The 23,905-nt window shown below is 38.2% G+C and overlaps 1 protein-coding gene across 1 annotated transcript; it reads right to left on the bottom strand.

The window, feature by feature from the left end:
- Positions 1 to 952: 952 nt before the first annotated feature.
- smad3b (SMAD family member 3b) lies at positions 953 to 21,004 on the bottom strand. The gene is made up of 9 exons (XM_056254426.1): positions 20,675 to 21,004; positions 7,132 to 7,325; positions 6,853 to 6,981; positions 5,921 to 5,995; positions 5,780 to 5,830; positions 3,608 to 3,820; positions 3,373 to 3,510; positions 3,062 to 3,206; positions 953 to 1,175 (listed from the first exon to the last, which is right to left on the bottom strand). Exons 1-9 carry the CDS (start codon positions 20,875 to 20,877, stop codon positions 1,052 to 1,054), a joined length of 1,272 nt encoding a protein of 423 aa, XP_056110401.1. The 5' UTR covers positions 20,878 to 21,004; the 3' UTR covers positions 953 to 1,051.
- Positions 21,005 to 23,905: the final 2,901 nt, after the last annotated feature.

Raw genomic sequence — 23,905 nt, 5'->3', positions numbered from 1 at the left:
TCCATACCATTGAAATCTTGCTAACATTTTTACCCCCGAATTTTAGCACAAATGTGACCTTAAGGGTGTCCATTTTTCTTCAAATCCATGTATAATATGACAGTGATGACCTGCAGATCTGGGTGATAAATACTTTACTACACAATCTTAATTACAATACTCTAGGGCAGCAGTAAAAATATACTTTCGCGATCTTCATTCAGTTATTATGCAAAAATACTTTTACAAAAATGTCTTTGCTGAGCAAAATTCAAATGGTAACCAAGTTCAAGAAATATGGCACTATTAGCATTTGTCGTCGACAAATTTCCAATGCTATTTTCTTGTTCACGGCGTCATTGGGTTGTAAAAATAAGTGCTATTCATAATCAAGGCAAAGTAACTTTTTATAATTTTGACACACTCAGGTCCTGTCAGAAGTATAACCTGGTCGACCGTGCATTTGAGACAGACATCAATCGCAATCACATTGTTTTGACCTGTCCAGTGCAGTGCAATTTACTTGAGAACAACTAGACAAAGACATACTGTAACAGTTCACACACGACCCCTTCACTGAAGGTGGTGCAAACAAAACACTCTTCTCTGAAGGCTTGTCTGGTTCTGCACTAAGTCGCCAGAAACGTCTACCACAGGACATGAGGACATTTATGATTTTGAGCAATCATATTATGAGCCCATGATTCTAATACCTTAAGATCAAATTAAATGCGTGATACACTTCTTGAAAAAAAACAAAAAATGACAGAATCATAATTTCACTATCACATTTAAATTCACAATGAGGAAAATGCCTCATATTAAACTCATCACACTGAGGAAATATCAGCCATGTTCCATGAGTGTCATAGTTCAAAGTGCTTCAACTGTTCGTGTCAATTTTTGCCCAGAGCAAAACACTGGGATCTGTAATTGATAAAGTGAAACTGAGGAGTCCAGCAGGTGTTTTCTCCCCCGTCCTTGATTTTGCTCTGTTTGTTTGCTTGGCATTAAGCAGCAATAGAGGGTGGGTCCTGGATGTCATTAAATGGTTATGGGCTGAGGGTTCGTCCTATGACACGCTAGAGCAGCGGAGGTTTGGAGAGCCCATCTGAGTGAGCACCTTGTCCAGCCATTGCAGGGGGCCGTTGAGATGCAGCTCTATCCAGCAGGGGGTGCTGGTCACTGTCTGCCTCCTGCAGGAAGGAGAATCTGGGTCAGTAATGTGCTTCCATGCCTGCCAAGCATTTTTAACACACTACAGAGCAGCTCAGAATAGCTGTTTTACATAACCAAGGGCAACCATTAGCTTTTTGTGCGCTACTGTCACAGAAATAAGTGATTAAATTCCATTTGTGTGTGTTTTTATTCAGCATTTACGTGTACAGAGTAATTTTGAAAGTGATGCAGATATGAACAACAGATTCAGAAAATCTCTAAGCCGGTTCTGCATTTGCATAAGCAAATTACATTTTAACCCTTTACCTGTCACCCCTTTTGATAATTTACATTAAAATGCACTATACAAACTTAAATGGTTGTAATTCAAGAACGCTTTGGAATATAGACCTAAGTTTGGTCTTGTTTTAAAGAAAACAATCAGCAGATTATTACTAAAGTGAAAGCACTTCGAAAAATTAAAGTATGAAAAAGTTATGGAAGTTATAATTTACAGTAAATCAAATATACTTTATTAATATATATTTTTTTTAATATAAAATAAATATTTTACAAAATATTTTTTACTATAAAATGAAAGCTATATATCTAAGTTGTGTTCCAAATTTAAAGTTGATATCACAAAAATTGAAGTTCCCATGAGATTTTGTTTAGGCGTTATACCAAAAATAGCCACCGGGTGCCATTGAATTCCATTGAATTTAATTGTATGCATTCTGCCATAACAAATTAATAAATTTCTATCCAAATATCACTTCTGTCACTAAATATGGAACCTTGAGACTCAGACCTTTCTGACAATATGTGTTTTGTCAAGATTAGAAAAGGTTTTGATAATAAATTATGATGCCCAAAAGGGGAGGGGCCTAATAAAAAATACCGTTTCTATGGTAACGCAACGTCCAATTTCAAAACGGTTTTCACAGGATGAATTCTGAGTTCGTAAGCTTTCAAATGATACCTAATTTATGATAACTACTAAAATATGTGATATAATAATAATAAAAAAATTATATATATATATATATTATACTTTTTAGAGGACTTCTTACTTTACTTTTTAAAATATAATTTTATCTTTTTTTTATTGACAAATACTAGATTATGTTTTATTATGAACTTTAAGCACTAAAAACCAAAGTTCCAATTATTAAAAGTGTGCGCGTCGACTTTTTGTGACAAAGGTCAGAAACTCCTGTAATGACGTCGATTTTTTTTGAGGCGCACTCTTGTCATAAATTCATATATTACTGTTCATTCATAATTTGTAAGAAAAAAACAGCGCTAAAATATCTATTTAGGAGTCTTAGACCTTTCCAACGATATATAGTTTGTCATGACTAGATTAGGATTTAATAGTAATATAGTGAAGTAAATTTAGGTTGCCCGTATACGGGCAGGTGACAGTTAAGGGGTTAATTCATACACACATACATAAACCAAATATAAAATAATATTAAAAACATAGGAAAATACTTTTCAAATATCATTTATTCCTGTGACAGCAAAGCTCAATTTTCAGCATCATTACTCCAGTCTTCAGTGTCACATGATCCATCAGAAATCATTCTAATATTTTGATTTCTTGCTCAAGAAACATTTCTTCTTATTATAAATGTTGAAACATGTGCTGCTTGATATTTTTGTGGAAACCATGATATCATTTCTTTCAGTAATTTTGGATGAATAGAGAGTTCAAAATATGCATTTATTTGAAGTAGAAATCTTTTGTAATTAGGGTTAGGTAATATTTAAAATATCTTCACTGTCATTTTGATGAATTTAATAATAAAATAACAATAAAACAGAATAAAAGCTTTAATTTCTATAAAAAACGTATTGACTCCAAACTTTTGAACGGTAGAGTATATATTTAATTATATAAATATATATGTGTGTGTACCTGTATTCTGCCCCCCAGCCTTTGACAAAACTCATGCGAATGGTGCACATGCGGGTTAGCTGGTACACGGCCTCGAATCCCTGATTCACTGATTGGGCCAATAGAGCTGCAAATTCCTGATTATTGAAGATCTTCAGATTACAGCCTGAGAGGAAGCAAAAAAAAAAAATCACACAAGTATGTATGCTTGAGTGCTTCTATGGAACATAATGAGGAAGTCTGAAACTAGGACATGCCTGAGTGACTCATAGGATGTATATATACACAGCTGCACATTCATCCAATCACAGCGCACAGACGGACTGACTCACCTGGAGGAATCTTACACACTGTGGCGGGGTGCCAGCCATACCGCTGGTTACAGTTGGGACTCTGGACGAAAATAGCACTGTCGCTCAGACACTCAGCAAACACCTCACCGCCGATGTAATACAAACGCACGCCTCGGCCTGGGGAAAGGTTATGAAGTTTAAGAGCCAAAACAGATTCGGTTCATTTCAGAATCTCTAATTCCAGTATTTTTCTTAAGTTAAGAGCTGAATGTACCAATGTGTCTGCGCGTCAGCTCCACGGCTGCGTTGCGGTTGACGTTGGACAGCAGGCCCAGGCAGAAGCGCTCAGCGTTAGACGGGTCCGTGAAGCCATCCACGGTCAGAGACGGTTGCGAGGCGTGGAAAGTCTCGCCCACACGCTGATTCAGCTCGTAGTAGGAAATCGAGCACCAAAATGCGGATTCACAATATGTTACCGGCTGTAGATCTAAAAGACACACATATATGGGCATGAGAGAGGATCAGAGAAACAAAACAAGTGCAGAACAAAGTGTGAAACAACAGGAAAGGCACTGGACTTTGGGTTCTGGTGTAAAATCCGTGTGTAGTGATCACACTGTTGACAGAATGTGGCCCTTTGAAAACAGCAGGCTCCTCATGTGGAATTGGTTATTTGTTATTTTTATTACAGGGCCTCCTGGTGTCTCACTGCAGAGGTAGAACAACCCAGCGACAGGATATTATTATTATTACGTTATCCTGGGCTGACTGAGAGGACAGAAACAAAGGCTTCTTTTATATGAGGTTTCCTTTTGCACAACTGAGAGGCAAAGCCTGGGACACAGGGTTCCCTAACTATTATACACAAGACTCCATTCAGGGATGGGTTGACTGTTAGCTTTGTAAATATATCTAAATTCAATATTTATAGTTAAATATATGTTTTGTGAGAAATGTTTGAAATAGCAAAATAAGTGTTATTTAGATTATTTAATCATTTAAATAACTAGCTATTTATCCTGTTTACTGTATATATACACATCTATATGCATAGGATTTATAAAGTTTTTAAAAATATATACTTTTATTCATCAAGGAAACATTAAATTAATTAAACGTGACAGTATAAAAGACATTTATAATATTTCAAAAGATTTCTATTCCAAATAGATGCTGGTCTTTTGAACCTTCTATTCATCAAATAATTCTAAAAAAGTATATCATGGGGAAAAAATGTATTATGGTTTCAATAACAAAAATAGTATAATAATAATAATAATAAATATTTCTTGAGCAGCAAATCAACACATTTTGAAGGATCGTGTGACACTGAAGACTGCTGAAAATTCAGCTTTGACATCACAGGAATAAATTAGCATACATTTTAAAGTGTACTAAAACACTAGAAAACTGTTATTTTCAATTTGATAATATTTAGCCATATTACTGTTCTTACTGAATTTTTTATTAAATAAATGCAGCTTTAGAGAGCATCAGGCTTCTTTCAAAATCTTTAAGAAATCATATAGTGTGTAAACTTTTGAAAGGTAGTATAAATCCTTCAGAAATGTATCTGACTGGTGCTTGAGAACATGACCCTATGCCAGCACCATTACATCACACTTCTTAATATGACTAGTTGTTCAGAGAACCACCTCAACTAGTTGATTTTGAAAATATATGCACAAATCCAATTTATATGGCCAAATGATCCAAACAGCTAATGGGTATAAATAATATAAAAAATACCAAAACATTCTCTCTTTTTTTCATGCCTTGCTATTGTTAACAATTGTAGACATGCTTAATGGAGATAGTACAGGATGCTGGAGACATTACTCATCTGTTTTACCGGCTGTGACTCGCCCTAGTGTTTTCTCATGGGCTTACTGAAGCAGACTTCCGTTCTCACTAATCACCTCACACAGGACCAGGCAGGCAGACCAACGTTATGGAGATAATATGTCAGAGATAATCTAGCCAGATTAAACTCCGACTCACAGTGGGGTGGGGAGTACTTACAGAAATGACTCTCCGGGGTTCCCATCACAACAACACTTTTGAAGGAGATGATTGTTTTCATAGAACAAACCAACTACACATCCAAGGGAAAGGGTGCCGAAAGTAAAAGCCAAAGTTGCCGCCTTTTGCAACAAACGGTGCGTTTTAGATTATGCGTGGCACATCCGTTTGGGGGAGTTCCACTCAAAAAGACTACAATTTCAAATTATAAAAAAGCATCATGGGGCGCAGGACAAAGGTGGATAAGATGGCTTCTACAAGATTTGTTTCAAGTTTCAAGTATAATTCCTAAACTACATTGTGTTATTTTATTAATTTGACAACTTTACTATTACTATTTTCCACATGTTAGAATAATAGTAAAGAAGGAGTAGATGTACAAACGTTTGGTAATCTAGATCACTCTTACAATCTGGAATCTTACCTAGGTTGCTGTTTGCAGGAGAGACAGGGTTGGGTGAAAGATTTGGGGAACCTGAAAAATAGAATTAGAAAATTAATAAACAAATATATTCAGCTCTGGTATCTAATAGTAACTGCTTGTTTGTGATCCCAGGGCTCTAACCTGTGTCCATGCTGTGGTTCATTTGGTGGTCACTGGTTTCCCCATCCTCACTTAGGTAGCCTGGAGGAGGGGTCTCTGAAGCATAAATCAGACACATAGTGTTATTAAGCACCACAAATACACCAAATGTACAAAACAAGACATAATTTGGTCTCCCTGCAGAGCACATATTTAAAGATTCACCCTCATGTCGTTCCAAACCCGTGAGACCTTTGTTCATCTTCGGAACACAAATGAAGATATCTCTCGGATTTCATCAAAAATATCTTCATTTGTGATCTGAAGATGAGCGAAGGGCTTACAGGTTTGGAACGACACGAGGGTAATTAATTGTAAGAAATGTAATTAATGACAGAAATGTCATTTTTGGGTGAACTATCCCTTTAATTATCAATCGACATTGTCGATGGTCATGGTACCAGAGGCTGAAACCGTATCAAAGCCAAAATCGTGTGGATCCAACAATACTAGTTGCAGAATTAAAATATGAAAGGGTGAAAGCTCTCTTTGTAGCATGAGCTTGGCTTTATCAGGAACTTTACTCAAATGCCACAATGAAAATGTGTCCAATAGTGAGAAGGTCTGCCTGGAATTTTTTATTTGTTTTCCTCAAGTCATGTGAAACACTTAACACCAATAGTCTTGAGCATCAATATGATGTTACCAGTCATGAGATCAGAACTTTGATCTCTCCTTGTCTTATTCTCTTTTACCAACTTCATTAAGACGCCAGACTAAATGCTTTGATTTTGACAAAACAGCTCAAACGAACTGAGACACGACAAAATCAACTCAAACAGATGTGGCTATGAGCCAGTGTGCGTGTGTGTGTGTGTTAGAGTGAGTAATGCCTGTTGTGTAGTCCTGAGGGCATGTCTGGGTGAAAGTTAATGTGTGATTTTTAGAGAGAAAACAGAAAACATGTTTGTCACCCGGTATATAGTTGCTCGGAGGCTCAATGCCCGCTGGGAATATGGTGTTCTCAGGGATGGAGTAATCATCCAGCGGAGGGAAGTCTGTGGGGATATCAGCATGCCGAGGAACCAGGACCGGAGGCAAAACTGCACACACACACATACACACACAGAGAGAAAAACGAGAAGAAAAAAATGAATTAATCCCAATAAATAACTCAAATTAGTTTCATAATATGAAAAACTGATTATGAAAGTGAACAGTCATTGAATGACTGAAACACCTTCGGGACTTACCTGGTGTCTCCACACGTTGGTAGTGGTAAGGGTTCACACACACCTCGTCCTTCTTCATGTGGAAAGCAAACTCACACAAGTCTACGGCACGCAGTTCATGGTGGGACTGCAGGTCAGGCCAACGCCACAGCCGGCAGTAGATCACATGGGGAAGGCCTTTTCTGTGAGATACCTGTAGACGGCCATCCAGAGACCTGCACATACAGTTCAGGAGACAATAATTTTTTTTTTTAAAACAGTCTCATGAAAGTTAACACAATAATCATTCTACCTTCTTAATTCTGACAGAACACTAAACGTACAGCATGACTAAAAAAACAATGACTCTTATGAGCTGTTTTTTTTTATTATTATTGGACATAAAGACACATATTACTGGTTTGAATTTATTTAATGAGTCACTTGCTCACTGAATTACTAAATTGAAGTTTTTCAGTGAGTCATTTATTAATGTCCAATTCAAACTAAGACCTGTGCAAGCATTATGTTTTACTTGCGGCCCATGAGATCTAAATCAGTGTAATTATTAACGGTTTATGATAATGTGTATTTAAAAATAAATATTCTGAACAGAGTTTTGTTGTAATAAATAGTACTCTAGTTAAAAGGGAATACTTAGAAATGAGTCAAAATCTGCTAAGGGGTAATAATGGAACAACAGTTTTAAAAGTGATTTTTCACTATTATTTATAACAGGCTCTGGATTTTTAAGGGTTTAAATAAAATATATTTGTTAAGAGGCAATAAAAACATAAAAACCAGACCTTTCCTGGTATAAAATTAACTTGATTTTCAAAGGTCAATGAATTTGAAACAGCTGAATGTAACATTTTTGACGAGCCAAACATGTCAGTCTCGGAGCAACATGGAATTTATTTAAGCCACAAAATTAACCTCATTCCGTAAAATAAGTAAAATGAACTATGCAAAAAGCATTTGAAAGTCTCCAGCACATTTTATAATTACCCGTGTTATAATGAACATATCTTCTCACCCCTAATGCACGTTATCATGTCCGTCAAAAACTTTGTCTGGCTGTCGGTTGGAATACTAGAACTAAAAACATTGACATAACACAGACTCTCATGGCTATCAATCACTTCACTGAATACTTGCCGGCTAAGAAATAAATAAGTATTACCTTATGATCCATCTGTTTTCAAATCCACATAATTTAAATATCACAGCATCGATGTCTGTCAAAAAATAACGTGCACAATACGCGGTATATTTACTGTACGAGAAGCATGAGGTGCAGGGAGTACAAGCATTTCCTGAAAAACCCACACTACCAGATGTTTTGACCACGTCATCGCTTTCCGTGAAGAGGGAGAAAACGGTGGTCTGAGCGGCTTCAGCATGCTGTCTGTCCGAGACGATAACGTATGTAATACATAGCGCACGCGAGTAGCCTATACATTTTTTCTTTACTTGATGAAATTTAATTGGAATGATCAGGGAACTAAGTGAAATATTTCACACTGCATGCTAAAGAGCATAAACGCCAATCCAAGTTAGTGAACATCATTCAACGTGTTGGTTTTGACTGACATCTTTTATGCACAAACCAATTAAAATAACACACTAATTACAAGCATAGATAAATACAATATAACAAAGTTACACAGAGTAAAGTCTAACAGTAGTATTCTGCTACAGAAATGCAATAAATGTAAAATAACTTAGTGTTCACTGTATAAATTAAAAATAGATTAATCTTTGTTAGCCTAAATCTTTTGTTGTTTGATTAAAAGTAACAACAGGTATTTATAGGCTGCTGTCACTTTAAGAACTAATATACACATCCAATATTATGATACACATCCGTTTTCTTTCTCAGCTGTTTACGTTCACATCCGACTGCATTTACTAGAACACTTGCTGAGATTTTGACAATTTTGTTTGTGTCCATTTAAGTGCAAGGTACGGTGACGAGAGAGCTCAACGTGCTGCAACTGAAGAAAACAATGCACAGAGAAAAAACCCCAGCAAATTAAGAAAACATATTCATCAGTTTGACAACACGTGCTACAAAAGTTCACAAAGCAACGAAATACAGAAACGCTCAGACTGCAACAAAAATGTTTCAAGGGGACCCCAACAAGTGACGAACCTGGCTGGCCTGGCTGGGACCGCTTATTTTTCAATGTCTACTCGTCAGTGGTGTGGTCGATGACCTGAAAGCTACGTTTTTTGGTTGCCTTAACATCCTGATCGTGTATGCGTTGCGATTATTTGCAGTGCGTTTCTGTATTTGGGTGTGTTGTGTGAATATTTGTAGCCCGTTTCTGGGTGCGTCGTGAGTATTTGCAGCACATGTGTTGTCAAACTGATGAAGAGGTTTTCTTTATTTGCAAGTGTTTTCTTCAGTTGCAGCGTGTTGAGCTCTCTCGGCCACCGAAGCAAGGAGACCCGAAAGAGGAATCAATTCACAGTTTTCGCGCATCTAAAACGCACCTCTCTGTGTGACTGTGAGCGCACTTTGAGAGTGTGCGGATAACAGCGCACGTTCTCTTTCGCCTCTTCTTGCGCTTGAATGGTTTAAAGTCGCCTGAATGTGTAAATTGGTCAGACAAAACACGTGCAAATTATACATTTAATTTAAACTTTGCAATTAATCCGCGAATCACATTTGTGCCGAACCGTGGGGCCAGATTCGTGGGATCAACTGCGTCACCGATCAACCCCTAGTATATAACTGCAGAAAACAATTCAGTTAAAATGTTATAACCTCACTGTTTCTAAAACATAATGTGCCTGATTGCACAATGTACAACGTTATTAAAGTGAAAGCCCTATAAATCTTGCCCTGAGAGTCTTTTAATAGCCTTGCAACGAGTCATTCATTTTTCGCAGAAGTCAGGATATTCAAATGGTGCAAGAGACCTGTAGGTCACCAGCTGGAGTGCCCTTGAGAGCCACCAGAGGGCACTCCACATCAGACTATTGTCATTCCCTCACAAACTACATCTCCCATAACTCACTGCCCGGACTCTTCACCCATTATCACATTCACCTGTGTCTCATTATCTTGTTTAGCTCACCCCATATAAGGCTGGTTTTCTCATTCATTATCTGCAAAGTCTTGTTTAGTGTTACACTGCAATTCCGAGCATTCTCCTTGGTTTCATGTCTCTTGGTTTTGGATTTCTTGCCTGTTCCGTGGATTACTCTTTTGCCCGTGTTCCCTGCCTTGTTGTGTTTGTTTGTATGGACTGCCTGCCTGTGTTTGACCTTGCCTGTACTTTGGATTACGTCTTTGGATTACCCTGTTCAATAAACACTGCATTTGGATCCTCAACCTTCGTCTCGGAGCAGTTCGTGACAAGACCCTTTTAGTGGAAAGTGAATCAGGCCTTATTTTCATACAGAGGGGAGAGGTCACCGGCTGTGAAAAGAGAAAGCTGCAGAAAAAGCATGAATCATCCTCATGCTATTGTGGTCTATACACCATGGCAGCCATTGCTAATGAATTTCATCACAATAATGCATTTTCACCCTATATCGGGATTATCCAAATTCTTTAAAAAGCTCAGAGGACTGACATTAGATGAACAGAGAAAGCGAGCGAGTGAATATAGAGCAGTATCTAGCTTGAATTCAGAAGGAGGGGAAAGACAGCGTGGCAGAGCAGACACTGAGACGAGTGCCGGCGCACTTTTCCAAAGTAATGTTTACCTATTCATTCAGCTATGCACCAGCAGTATGAATGCCAGCATTCTGCACTAGAAATGTCTGTATTTGCCAGACAGAGGAAAAATATCAACCCAGAATTTTATGTGCTGCTGTCTATCATCTTTTTACGTAATATGTTTGTGAATTTAGCTTTAACCCAATAGCACTTAAAACTTGACTATGAGTTTTATAATGGTGGAAGCCTATAAATAGAGAACAAGCTGACTGATGACTGACACTGACACAGAATTCCCTGAATTATTTACATCAGTTTGTTATTTTTGCTTATAGAACAAAATGTAAAACAATGTATTTAAGACATATGAATTCTGAAAAAGTAAAATTCAGCTTAAAATTCCTAAATTACAATATTGTGGAATTAATTGGTCAGCCAATTAAAATGTTTAGCCAAAAATGTAAAATGCTTTCATTATTTAGTCACTCTTATGTCATTCCAAAATGGAATGCTGTATTTTTTTTTGTCCATGGAGCACAAAAGGAGAATTAGAATTTGTTTTCCATAAAACAAAAGCTCATAGGTGACCACATTTTTCAAGCTCTATGAATTACAACAAATACTATGCACGACCATCACAAGTCCTCAGAAGAAATAGGCTGTTTTTGTGTAAAATTTAAGTCACTGCAAATCTTGCCCTCAACTGTAGCTTTAAAATATGGAGCCTTTCAATGGATTGCATCAGGTTGGATGCCAATTACATCATTAAACCATATTGGAGTCGAGAACTAGAGAAGGGAAGATTTTAAATAAGGATATTTGGATCCTGACTGTCACTATAAAGCTGCCTGATTATTTTTCAAAAATGATCTTTTTATGTATCGCAGGAAAAATAACAACATGCCTGTTTTGAGTGAACTATTCCTTTAATACTGCTCTTTAAACATCTACACCAATCACACATTTAAAGAAACAAGTCAGACAACTGCATATGCCTTGAATGCAACATCAGACAGGGCACAACAAGCTGTTGACCAGACCCTCTGTGAGTTAGCAACCTGACAAAGAAAAGACAGATTATCATGTTGTCTGACTCAGTCAATGGAGACAAAGCAAAGTCCTGGAGAGTCTCCCACAGTCGCCACCACAGCTCAGCTGAAAACAGACACACAATTTCCATTCCTTCTGTTCAAGTCAAACTGACCTCCAGACTGACCTGAAAGTCACACACAGCAGAACTCATTCACCCTTCTGTCAAAGCCAAGAGCAGCCGTCTTTCCGTGCCACCCCCTCCAGTACACACACTGCCTCTCTAAAATCAACACTGGAGTCATACACGACAACAACATGACTAAAACCAGATATCAACATGGTAAATAAATCGGGTGTTTTCAAATAAAAAAAGGGAACCGGAGAGAGTTGAGGAGGGAAGACGGGGAGTGTGTGGCTCACCAGTAACCTCAGAGCTTCCTCTTCGAGCAGCAGTGTTTGTTGTCTACTCTCCCACATAGGCCTACCTCACACAAATTCACATCTGTGGAGTCACACTAAATCCATTAGTCATCATCATTGCCCCTAACCTGACCTCAATTCTAACCAGTTTTGCCACTGAATTTTTATGCTGTTGTGTTGACTACTCCATTTACGGAAAGTGTTTCATAACTGTCATTGTGCTAAATTATCTGAAAGTGAAAGATCTGAAATTACACTACACAATTGCATTGTTGTTGTTAGGTCACACTTAGGTTTAGCAATTTCCTATCCCATAGTATTAGAGATGCGCCGAAAATTATCGGCCAAAAACGGCATTTTGGGAAAGGGAAATACGGCCAGGGAAAAAAAAAAACATATATTTAAAAAATGTATTTCAGTGCATCCCTACTTAGTATAAAACTTCAAAGTTTGTCCATATCATTTGTGCCATGAAAATGAGAAAAATCAAAACTTATAATACAAATATTACTAACAGATAGAACGAGATGGATGGATGGATGGATGGATGGATGGATGGATGGATGGATGGATGGATGGATGGATGGATGGATGGATGGATGGATGGATGGATGGATGGATGGATGGATGGATGGATGGATGGATGGATGGATGGATGGATGGATGGATGGATGGATGGATGGATGGATGGATGGATGGATGGATGGATGGATGGATGGATGGATGGATGGATGGATGGATGGATGGATGGATGGATGGATGGATGGATGGATGGATGGATGGATGGATGGATGGATGGATGGATGGATGGATGGATGGATGGATGGATGGATGGATGGGTGGGTGGGTGGGTGGGTGGGTGGGTGGGTGGGTGGGTGGATGGATGGATGGATGGATGGATGGATGGATGGATGGATGGATGGATGGATGGATGGATGGATGGATGGATGGATGGATGGATGGATGGATGGATGGATGGATGGATGGGTGGGTGGGTGGGTGGGTGGGTGGGTGGGTGGATGGATGGATGGATGGATGGGTGGGTGGGTGGGTGGGTGGATGGATGGGTGGGTGGGTGGGTGGGTGGATGGATGGATGGGTGGGTGGGTGGGTGGATGGATGGATGGATGGATGGGTGGGTGGGTGGGTGGGTGGATGGATGGGTGGGTGGGTGGGTGGGTGGATGGATGGATGGGTGGGTGGGTGGGTGGATGGATGGATGGATGGATGGATGGATGGATGGATGGGTGGGTGGGTGGATGGATGGGTGGATGGGTGGATGGATGGATGGATGGATGGATGGATGGGTGGATGGATGGATGGATGGATGGATGGATGGGTGGATGGATGGATGGATGATGGATGGATGGATGGATGGGTGGATGGATGATGGATGGATGGATGGATGGATGGATGGGTGGGTGGGTGGGATGGGATGATCCAGTGAGTTTGTTTGTTTGAACATTTTATTACATGGATGTTTCAGAAACTCATGACCTACATACTATAGACCAACTCAGACAGCCCTATATATTAAAAGACATTTTCAGCAGTTAGCATATCTCACTTAGGGTAGTGGCTCTCAGAATATCTGTGCTCTATTTGAATAAGCGAGTGGAGCAGGAAGTAAGTGGAGCAGGAAGTAGCGTAACCTCAGAGAAGCCTGTGAGCAGGTGATGATTTCCTGCTCTTGTTCTGTTGCACACATGTGCAGTCTCCCTTTGCCACCCAGCTGGCCACTAATGTGTAGGGACTAGGGAGCATCAGGACCTCACAGATTGCATGTCTCCATTGAGTATATTAAAACCAGCCTAACGCCAACCTTTTACACGCAACCACAATCCAGAACAACCCACGCCCTCCACAGACCTTACACTGCATTCTTGATCTCTGAATAACCATGCCACATAGTGTGTTAAATAAACACACTCTCAGCTGTGTTTAAAGTACAGAGAAAGTCTGTCTGAGTTTGAGTGTGAGACATCCAGGTGAATGTTTTGAATGGTGTATTGTGGGTATTTGCTTACTATTTACAGGAGATGTCAAAAAAAAAAAATACCATGAGAGATGACAAAGTAGTTTGGAGGTTTGCTTGACAGAGGAGTGAAAACAAGAGAAGAGATGCAACAGAGAAGCATACACACTAATTTCCTGTGTAAACGCTCCTTTAAAAGGGGCAGGATGTATGTGGTCAAACTGTAGAGTGCCAAAATTTAACAACACGGGCGCTCATGTCAGGCACTGCACTCAACTTCACAATCCTCCAGACACACTTTTTTGAAAGTAGCTCAAGACACTGAAAATACACATGCTGCATAAGTGACAATTACCAGAGTAGATCGCAAATAATACATGTCAAGTCCTAAAGTTCAAGAGTGGTACAACAATAATGAAATTGAATACATTTCTGAATCTATCACAGTGAAAGTAACACCTGCCACTAGCCAAATGCAGGTCATTTTTTGCACAGGTGACTTGCAAGACCTGTACGTTTTCAAGTTCTGGGGTCTCAAGACTTTTGTCGTAATTGAGGTTCACTGACTTGAATGAAAACATCTGCACTTTTTTGGGGGGCATTGTTCACTTTATTTTGGCATTGTTTAATTTCAAATGTTGTGGCTAATATTTGTTTAAAAAATTGTTGTTGTATAAAAAAATTACAACAAGAGTTTACATAAAAGATCCCAAAAGAGACGGGAGTTCACTTTCAACGGCAATATTACGCATCTTCTGAAAGAATACAAAATCTCAAGATCAAAAAAGACGCAGCAGAAACAAGTACATGTAATACATTATCAAATATTAAACAGCATCAAAACTGCCTAACGTTGCTGAATGAAATGTCGACCCATGAAGAGGTACAGGAATGTGAAGCTTTGGGGTTGTTAATGGATTTGATCTACTCAATCTATGTTTTGATCATCGTTCTGAATTCGATCCGGACATACAGTAGTCTTTGAAAAAAAAACTAGATTTTTTTATTCAAAATGTTGTTTTTTTGATGAATCTTACCCACATTCAAGTGTTAATAAAAATGCATGAAGCTAGAATAAACCCTAATTTGATCGGACAAAAATGTGTGCAATGAAAAATAATAATACTAATACTGACATATTGGAATTTGAGAATCAATATTTGTTCTGTTTTTAAGTACACTAGAAGACATCAAACAGATTAACTAAAAGCCTCAAAGCCTTTAAGGGGCAGTGCTGATATCATTCCTGAACTTTGCCAAGCTGGAATGGAGGGATGCGTGAGGAAACCAGAAGCCAAATGAGAAAAAGGTGAACAAGAACATATCCCAGTGGGATCCAAGGCACACAACGAAACGATTAAGCAATTCCAGCTGACCTGCCATAATCTGTGATCTATAAATATGGAAAACAGCTAGAAAATGAGATAAGATACGAATCTCTGCTCTTATCGACACAGATGGTAAGGTATACTAGCCTGGATGCCAGACCGAACCCCGCCCACAACATTTTTTGGTCGGGAAGTTCGGTCTGGACTTGATCCGTTGAGGAGTAATTATGCTCGATCCAGAAATGTTCGGGCCAATCAAATTGCCAGGGCGGGCTTTATACGATGATGGACAGATGATCAACAGTTACGTAATCATCCACGTCACCAAAGAGCGTTTGGGTTGAATTCACACTTACAAATAAGTCAGATAGAATAAATGCGTATATGACGTGCTGTCCGAGGAGAGGGCTCCGGGCTCGGTATTCGGCCCAAACCCAGAGTACTCCCTCCGTATTCCTGGCTGTGAAAGAACAAGCCAAGAGTGAGGAGTCGGGGTGGTGGAGGGATGCTGAAAAACTGTCAAGGGGTGTTAGGTGAGTTGACAGAGTGAATATGCTTCCTCCCATGCTGATAGGGTAACGTTAGAGACATCGTATTGTTTAATGACAAGTTAACTGGATTGATTATTTGAACTTGCTCCTCCCAAACTTTGTTTATGAAACATAATTTGTAGATTCCGCCATCGCGTCTGTTAGGCTATAGAAGATATCGACAGCGCATTCATTTTAAAGGAGGAACAGAGAACCGCGATCAAGGCATTTCTCGATCGGAAATATGAATGAAGAACATGCGTCATTTACTCCGTTGCTCTGATTGGTTGTAGGTCTATCCAATTGAGTGCAGAGGCATTTTCTTTACTGGTTCTGTTGAAACATGCCCCAGCAGTATCAGACTCACATTCTGACTAGAATCTGAGTATGAAGAAGTCAGGCTAAAGGTATGCACTTACATGCTCAAGTATGTAACCTCAGGATCAAATGCCACGTGCTGATATCACCTCTATTTATTAACTCCATGTTAGTCACCAGGGAATCACACTGAGATTTCTTGAGCTGATTCTCAACCATTAATGTTTACACAGACCTCTATGGACTGAAAATGTTCTTAGCAAGACTTTTCGTCTTTGTGACATAATTTGTAGCACTGGGCAACTAGTCAAATTTTATTTTAAATTACTGAAAATAATTGGCTTGGCTTCTAATGAATATGAAAACAAGATAACCAAGAAAATACAATTATTGTATTTTATTGTATTGTATTGTATTGCGCTTTAAATTGCAGTGGTGCACTTACGTCCCTCCCTAAATATTATATGCGAGTGTGCATGTGTGTGTGTCTATGTTTTATATTATATATATATATATAATTTTTTTTATTATTATTTATCTATTTATTTATCTGTATTTCAGTTGAATTATATTTAATTATGGTATATTAATTATATTTAAAATAACATAAAGTAATCATGTTTAACCATGTTTTTAGAATTGATCAAAATAACAGTGATTATCAATTTTCCTTAATCAAGCAGCCCTATTTATTAGTAACATAAATGAGGCTGAGGATGTGGAAGTCTAGTTCTCTAACCTGTGATAAACATTATTTTTATGTATAAATAAATCCCTATGCCAGCTTAATGTACAGAGAAAGCTATTAGTAAGCCATTTGTAGGTTGATTTTCCAAAACACTGCTGTTTACCGATGTTAATCAAAGAATACCTACCAGTCAAGTCAAGTCAAGTCAAATATATTTATATAGCGCTTTTCACAATACAGATTGTATCAAAGCTGCTTCACAGTATCAATCAAAACAACCTAAGAGTGTTTGTTTATTACTGGAAAAAAAGACATCCAAGCTTGGTAGAGCTAGTCAATGGTATGATGGGTCATTTAATTTGAAAATCCCCAAACTGAGCAAGCCAAAGGCAACAGTGGCAAGGAACCGAAAAACTCCGTCAAGTGACCTGATGGTGTCCTAAAACTCCATCAGATGACCCGGCGGAGAAAAAAAAAACCTTGGGAGAACCCAGGCTCAGTCGGGGCCAGTTCTCCTCTGGCGTTTATGAAGTAGAGGCCGAATTTACAGTAACTGTAAGATAAAAATTTTATATGAATGCCTGACTAAAAAGATGCGTCTTTAGTCTAGTTTTAAACTGGGAGAGCGAGTCAGAGCAACGAACAATATCAGGAAGGCTATTCCAGAGTTTTATGCTCTCCCTCCTTTGGTGGATCTGGATATCCTAGGAATGACCAGAAGCCTCGAATTTAGTGATCTTAAAGAGCGCGGTGGATTATAGGGCGATAGAAGATCCGTTAAATAGACTGGAGCTAAACCATTTAGAGCTTTATAGGTCAAAAGCAAGACCTTGTAATTAATACGGAACTTTATAGGTAACCAATGAAGTGATGATAGAATCGGTGTTATATGATCATATTTTCTTGATCTAGTAAGAACTCTAGCGGCTGCATTTTGGACTAACTGTAGCTTATTTATTGAAGATGCAGGACAACCAGCTAATAAAGCATTACAGTAATCTAGTCTCGAGGTCATGAATGCATGAACTAACTTTTCTGCATCAGAAACTGATAGCATATTACGTAGCTTAGCAATGTTTCTAAGGTGGAAAAAGGCTGTTTTTGTAACATATGAAATATGCTTTTCAAAAGACAGGTTGCAGTCTAATGTAACACCCAGGTCTTTTACTGTAGCGGATAAAGTAACAGGGCATCCTAATATGTTAAAGTCGTGCTGTGAAAGGTTTTGTGGACGGTTTTTAGAACCGATAAGTATTACCTCTGTCTTGTCTGGATTTAATAAAAGAAAATTACGCGTCATCCAATCTTTTATATCTTTAACCAGTGGAGACCAGTGGAGACAACAACTTTGAATCAAACAATGGCACGAGTTTGGGGCGGGACTATCTGTTTGTCTGACCAATGGCATACAGAGGGAGTGATAAGAGAAACATGTTTGATAATAATTTTTTCAAGAAAGTAAATGATACATTATAGCTACAGTCCGCAGTTTTTCATCTTTGTCGCCATCTCTGTTCGAAATCTGCTATTGCAGTTATTCGCGGAATTATCAACTTTACGTGGGTTGTGTCTCGGCACGACACTGCGTGGATGAATCCAATGTTTTGAGGAGAGTGTGCGGCTGTCAGTCGCCACGCCGGTGTGGATACTGGCATTCGCAATCACAGATTATACTTTTTGGAAGTATGACCAATTTAATAATTTTCACCGGAAAATGTCATCTGAACAAGTAAGTAACATCCACTTTTGTCCTGGTTCTGATATTGCAGTAAATCACGCTGATTAAATCTAACAATCGCTTATCATATCACGTCAAACCGTGTAAAATATACTTTGTTGCAGTCTCTTTTTTTCTGTAGCAACTCTTTTGCATTTTACCACGGGTTAATCTCTAGTTGTCACTGGTGATTGTCGTATGAACCTTTCTGGATCCGCCATCAAATTAATAAGTTTAATTATATCAAGTGCTGTGAGAAAAGGCTATAAATCTTCACCTCCAACATCCTCACACGCAATATAGCCTACTAGCCGAGACTCCTTCTTTATGTGTACAGATGTGACGTAATGACGCAAAGACATGCTCGAATCTCCCGCGGAAATCCACCAGTGCCACTGGAATTAAAAACATTATTACAAGCTTACCGTTTTGAATCGAGCTAAGGCAAGCAGATTGTTTTGAACACTGGCTGGTTATGTATTTGCTCAAAAAATTATTTTGGATAATTTTTAACCCAAAAAAGCTACCAGTATAGTATAGACAGTATAGACAGCTTTAAAAGCCACCTATGTGAAGCATTTTTTTAAAATTAGCAATCTCGATATGATTCTTCCACTTTATCTTGCTATTAATGGATAAATTATTGAATAAAAATTACATGTACTCTCCATATAAAACTTCATATGATCAAGTAAAAATGTGCATATCGCTGTTCTCAACAGCCACAAAGGATTTGCATTTTCATCTGTAGGGCTATTACTAATTCTCCAAATCCTTTTACCCATGACAAAATGTCCTGAGTACAATTGGATAGAACTACCACAGTGGTTATGATATAACAAGATTTACACTCCTCCATCACCACTTTAGGGCACAGAGCACTGTACACTGATTTACTGACAAATTTAACAACACTATCAAGGCAGAGGAAGATGTACTTTAAAGTAACACTAAAAGACACAAAACAACAAGTAACATTAATTAAAATCACCAAATAACAATCTGAATCAAATTGCATCACATAGTTGCAGTTATTTGCTTTGATAGTCTTTAACCTCACCACTGGCTAAACATTCTCTGAATAACGTTACTTCAACATTGCCGCTAATTAATTATGGTTTGATCTGTAAACAGTAAGTGAATGCGCAGTCCAACTCTCAAAAATAATATTTGTAAAAAAAAAAAGCCTCAGTCTGGCCCAGATATCACAGACTGTTATATAACAGCTTAGCTTGGCACACAGAGGTGTTTGGCATTTTATTCACTAGTACGAGCCTGAACATTTAACTTTATCGCAGCCGCTTAAACTGTCTGTCTGTTATGAATATAGATGGGTGAAGTTTATGGTCATCCATATAAGCTTTCAAAACGAACCCCACAGTTAAACGTAACGAATATTTAGCTAACAAGTGCTCGTATGAATGCTAGCAAACTGAAATTGGTAGGCTAAATATGAAAACGTAATATATTAACCAAAAACATTTTTTCTTCTCTCGATACTGTGTCAAACGAGATATGACACTGAAAAGCAACAATGCAAAGCAATAATGGCTTTAGCAAGCTAGCAAACTAACGGCGCGCTCACTTCAGTGTGATTAAAATTAGATGGTTTAACTGACAAATGAAACGTCATAAACGGGTGACAGAAGTACTCAACGCATTAACAATTTAAGCAGTGTTAGAAAAGCCTGTTAAAAGGAGAATACCCGCTGGCTTTCGCTGGTTAGCAGCGTTAACGTTAGCCGCACAGTTCTTGGTTGTATATGGATGTACAGTATCTGGGGGGGAACAAGCGAGCTGTCTACATAGAGACCCCTTTTACTTTCGGAACGTTCAGAATGGCAGAATACCTACCATCTAGGTAGGCAGCTCACTATATTTTAAACACAGCCTACAGTGTGTACCTCGGTATAGTGATGCATTTGGTGTTGATGTTCTGGGTGGTGATGGCCTTCTCCAACTCCTCCAGCTGTCCTGTCTTCTTCAACTTCTTCACCAGACTCTTCACTGCCTTCTCACACCATTTCTCCTCCTGTCCGTTCTGCTCGCCCTTCTTCCAGCCCAGAAGTCTCTTTACAATCGGTGGCGTGAAAGGCAGTATAGACATCTTTAGTAAATCAACAACAGCTCTAAATATATTCCTTTTCAGGGGACTACAAGTCTCTATGCTTTTAAAGACGTGGCGTCGATGGACCTGTTAAATGGCCAGATCAAAAAGAACAGAAAGGTTTGTTTATGCCGGATTATGAGAGATGTTCAGCCCCTCATGTCTGTGGAAAGTGAACAGCACACACATGAAATCCGGCGAGACGCAGCGCTGTCTGGACCCGCCCCTCCTCCTCCTCCTCTTTACTTTAGAGCTTTAGACTTTTGAGATTTAAAAAATAAAAACATTAATATCCTATGTGTTTAACATTCAATCATTAATTTATTAGGAAAAATAAGATATAATACATATTGTTTAAAAATTATTTCTATATTATATTACATTACATTACATTATAGTATATTAGTATATTAGTCAGTATTAACATATTAAGAGTATTTGCAAATTATATATATGCTAATTATCTTTTAGAAATCTGGAAATAAAAAACCCATATCCATGTCAAAAACCCATATCCATGTGCTTAACACATTTATTTATTTAAGGCAAAATGAGATACATTTAGTGTCAGCTTTAAAATGAATATTTTTTATATTAAATTATCCGCAACCCTATTTTGGAAATGAATGAACACTATATTATATATATTATACCTTATATTATATTATATTTAGTGCTGTAAAATCAATTAATCATGATTAATCGTATATTTAACATAAAAGTTTGTTTTTACATAATATGTGTGTGTATATATAGCCTATATTTATTATTATTTATACTGTGTACTTTATATATTTATGTGTGTTTGTGTGTGCACATACTGTATATACACACATTTATACAAATATATATAAAAAAAATTGGTTATGCATTTACTTTTATTTTATTAAGCAATATGCCTCACATTTAATGCAATTTAATTCAATTCCATAAATATGCTATTTTAGGTTGTAACACAAATCAAACTGATGGAATGAGTGGATGCTGGAAAAAAAGACATCATTTTTTGAGACATCATTATTTGGACCTGCAGCTCTGGTTTAAGTTGTGTACAATGGTTCTGGACTCCAGACGGGGGTGGGAGGGAAGAGCAGTCCTGTGTGCACTTGCATACATATTCAGGCCTGTTGCAGCTTGCCCTCTCCAAGCACATACTGGGAATGTCCCGAATCAGTTCACGTTCATTCAAGACGAAGGCTGTCAATTCAGGCCAGCTGGAGGGAGTACAAGGGCTTTGATTCCATAGAAATCCATCTTTGTCTGACACTGTCCTCTGTGATACATTAATCAAGACATTTTAAAGATCACATCTATGTTTGGATGACTCAATTGGCCAAAACGGATAAAAAAAATATGACCAATTTTATCACAATCACTACTTAAATAACACCTGTTATAAATAAATCAAATAACTTTAACTGAGAATCCCATAATTCTTTCAACATTCTTTCAGTAGTTTAAATATTAAGCAAGACCAAATTCCCTGAAAACACTGCCTTATCACCTAGTGAAACAAAAACAGGCTATTTTTTAAAGCCATGTGAGAGCAACGTGCAATCTAGCATATAGTAAAGAGAAACGGCATGTTGGTTGCCCCAGCATGTGAAGTGTCGACACATTCCCTGTTTTACAACCCACAATGTAAGGTCCTAAAATAGAGGACACCTCTCAGGCTAACCCTTTGATCCCCCCCCCCCCCCCCCCAATAAAAGCGATTTCATTTCACCTTGAATGCATCCTGTGGAAATTGTTAAGGTGACATGGGGTGTGGGTATTTTGATCTGTTTGTGGGCTGTTATTCATACTGGATACCATCCCCCTCCTGCACTTATGATATAAATAACTCTACCCCCAGAGGCCCAAACTGATAGTCCCCCTTTTCCTTTTATCTATTTTTATCTTGCCATCAATGGACACCATGTAATAATTTAATGCTGGGCTCTGGCACGATATCATTCCTCTTCAATCAGGTCTAAAGAGAAACTCTGAAGTCAATTAAAAAGTATATCCACTAATCCACAAGATGTAAACAATAGGATTGTTAATAAGATATTAGTGTGGGGGAAAAAATCCCTTACTAACCTTTTCTGTGCAAAGTTGTATCCAGTTTTACAGCTTCAACAACGTAACACATACAACACAAAACGACCATAAGTGCACCTCTTTACAGCTCAAAGAATACACAAGTTTTAATAGAAGAATTATTATTTTTATATAATACTATGTGCTGCAAAAACATTTCTGCTTCTAATCCTCCAAAAATTGTCCACATTCACCTACATTGTAAGTACCTCACCGTAAACTCAATTTTGGCCTTTTTTAAAGAAAACAAGGGATGAGTCAAAAATATTGTTTTGTGGTAATCAGCATTATACCACAAATGCTGTCGACTGAGCAAACCTGGTGTCATGATTACTGTCTTGTTGTAGACTCTTATTTTGAAGTATAGTTTTGTTCCTGTGTTCTGACTTCCTGTGTTTAGTTCCTGTTTCCTTTGTTTCATTACCTGCCTTATTAGTTTATGTAGTTACCCTTGTCGGTTGCCATAGCAACTAATCACCTTCACCGGTTCCTTGTTAGCCCTTGTTATCTTGTGTTTGTTTTCCTGTCAGCCGTCCTTGTCAGTTGTCCGAACCAGGTGAACCGAGCTACAAGTGTGAACATACCCTAGTCCTGGTCCACTTAGTGTTCACATTGCCATTTTAACACCGAACCTAAAGGCATAGTATGTTCACAACCTGATTGGTCGGCTTTTATTACGTATGTTTCGCATCCCAAAAAAAAACATTGCTGTGTGCTGGGATAAATGTGCTTGTTGTATTGTGCGTAGCCTACATATGATTGTCCGCTTGTTTGGTGCGCGCCAGAGTTCGGATGGCAGCGTTCACACTTATTCAAATGAACCGCACTAACAGAGCAATTGCACCAGGGTCCGTTTTAATCGAACCAAACGTGCCAAGTGTGAGCATACCAGGAGCACTTGATAACAGAGATCCGCAAACTTTTGAATGGTAGTGTAGTTCCCTTT

This window comes from Rhinichthys klamathensis, unplaced genomic scaffold, assembly GCF_029890125.1.
Source record: "Rhinichthys klamathensis goyatoka isolate OS25496 unplaced genomic scaffold, OSU_Roscu_1.1 h1tg000005l_1, whole genome shotgun sequence".
NCBI lineage: Eukaryota > Metazoa > Chordata > Actinopteri > Cypriniformes > Leuciscidae > Rhinichthys > Rhinichthys klamathensis.
Note: the sequence above shows the minus strand (reverse complement) of the source record. Positions and strands in the feature narration are given on the sequence as shown.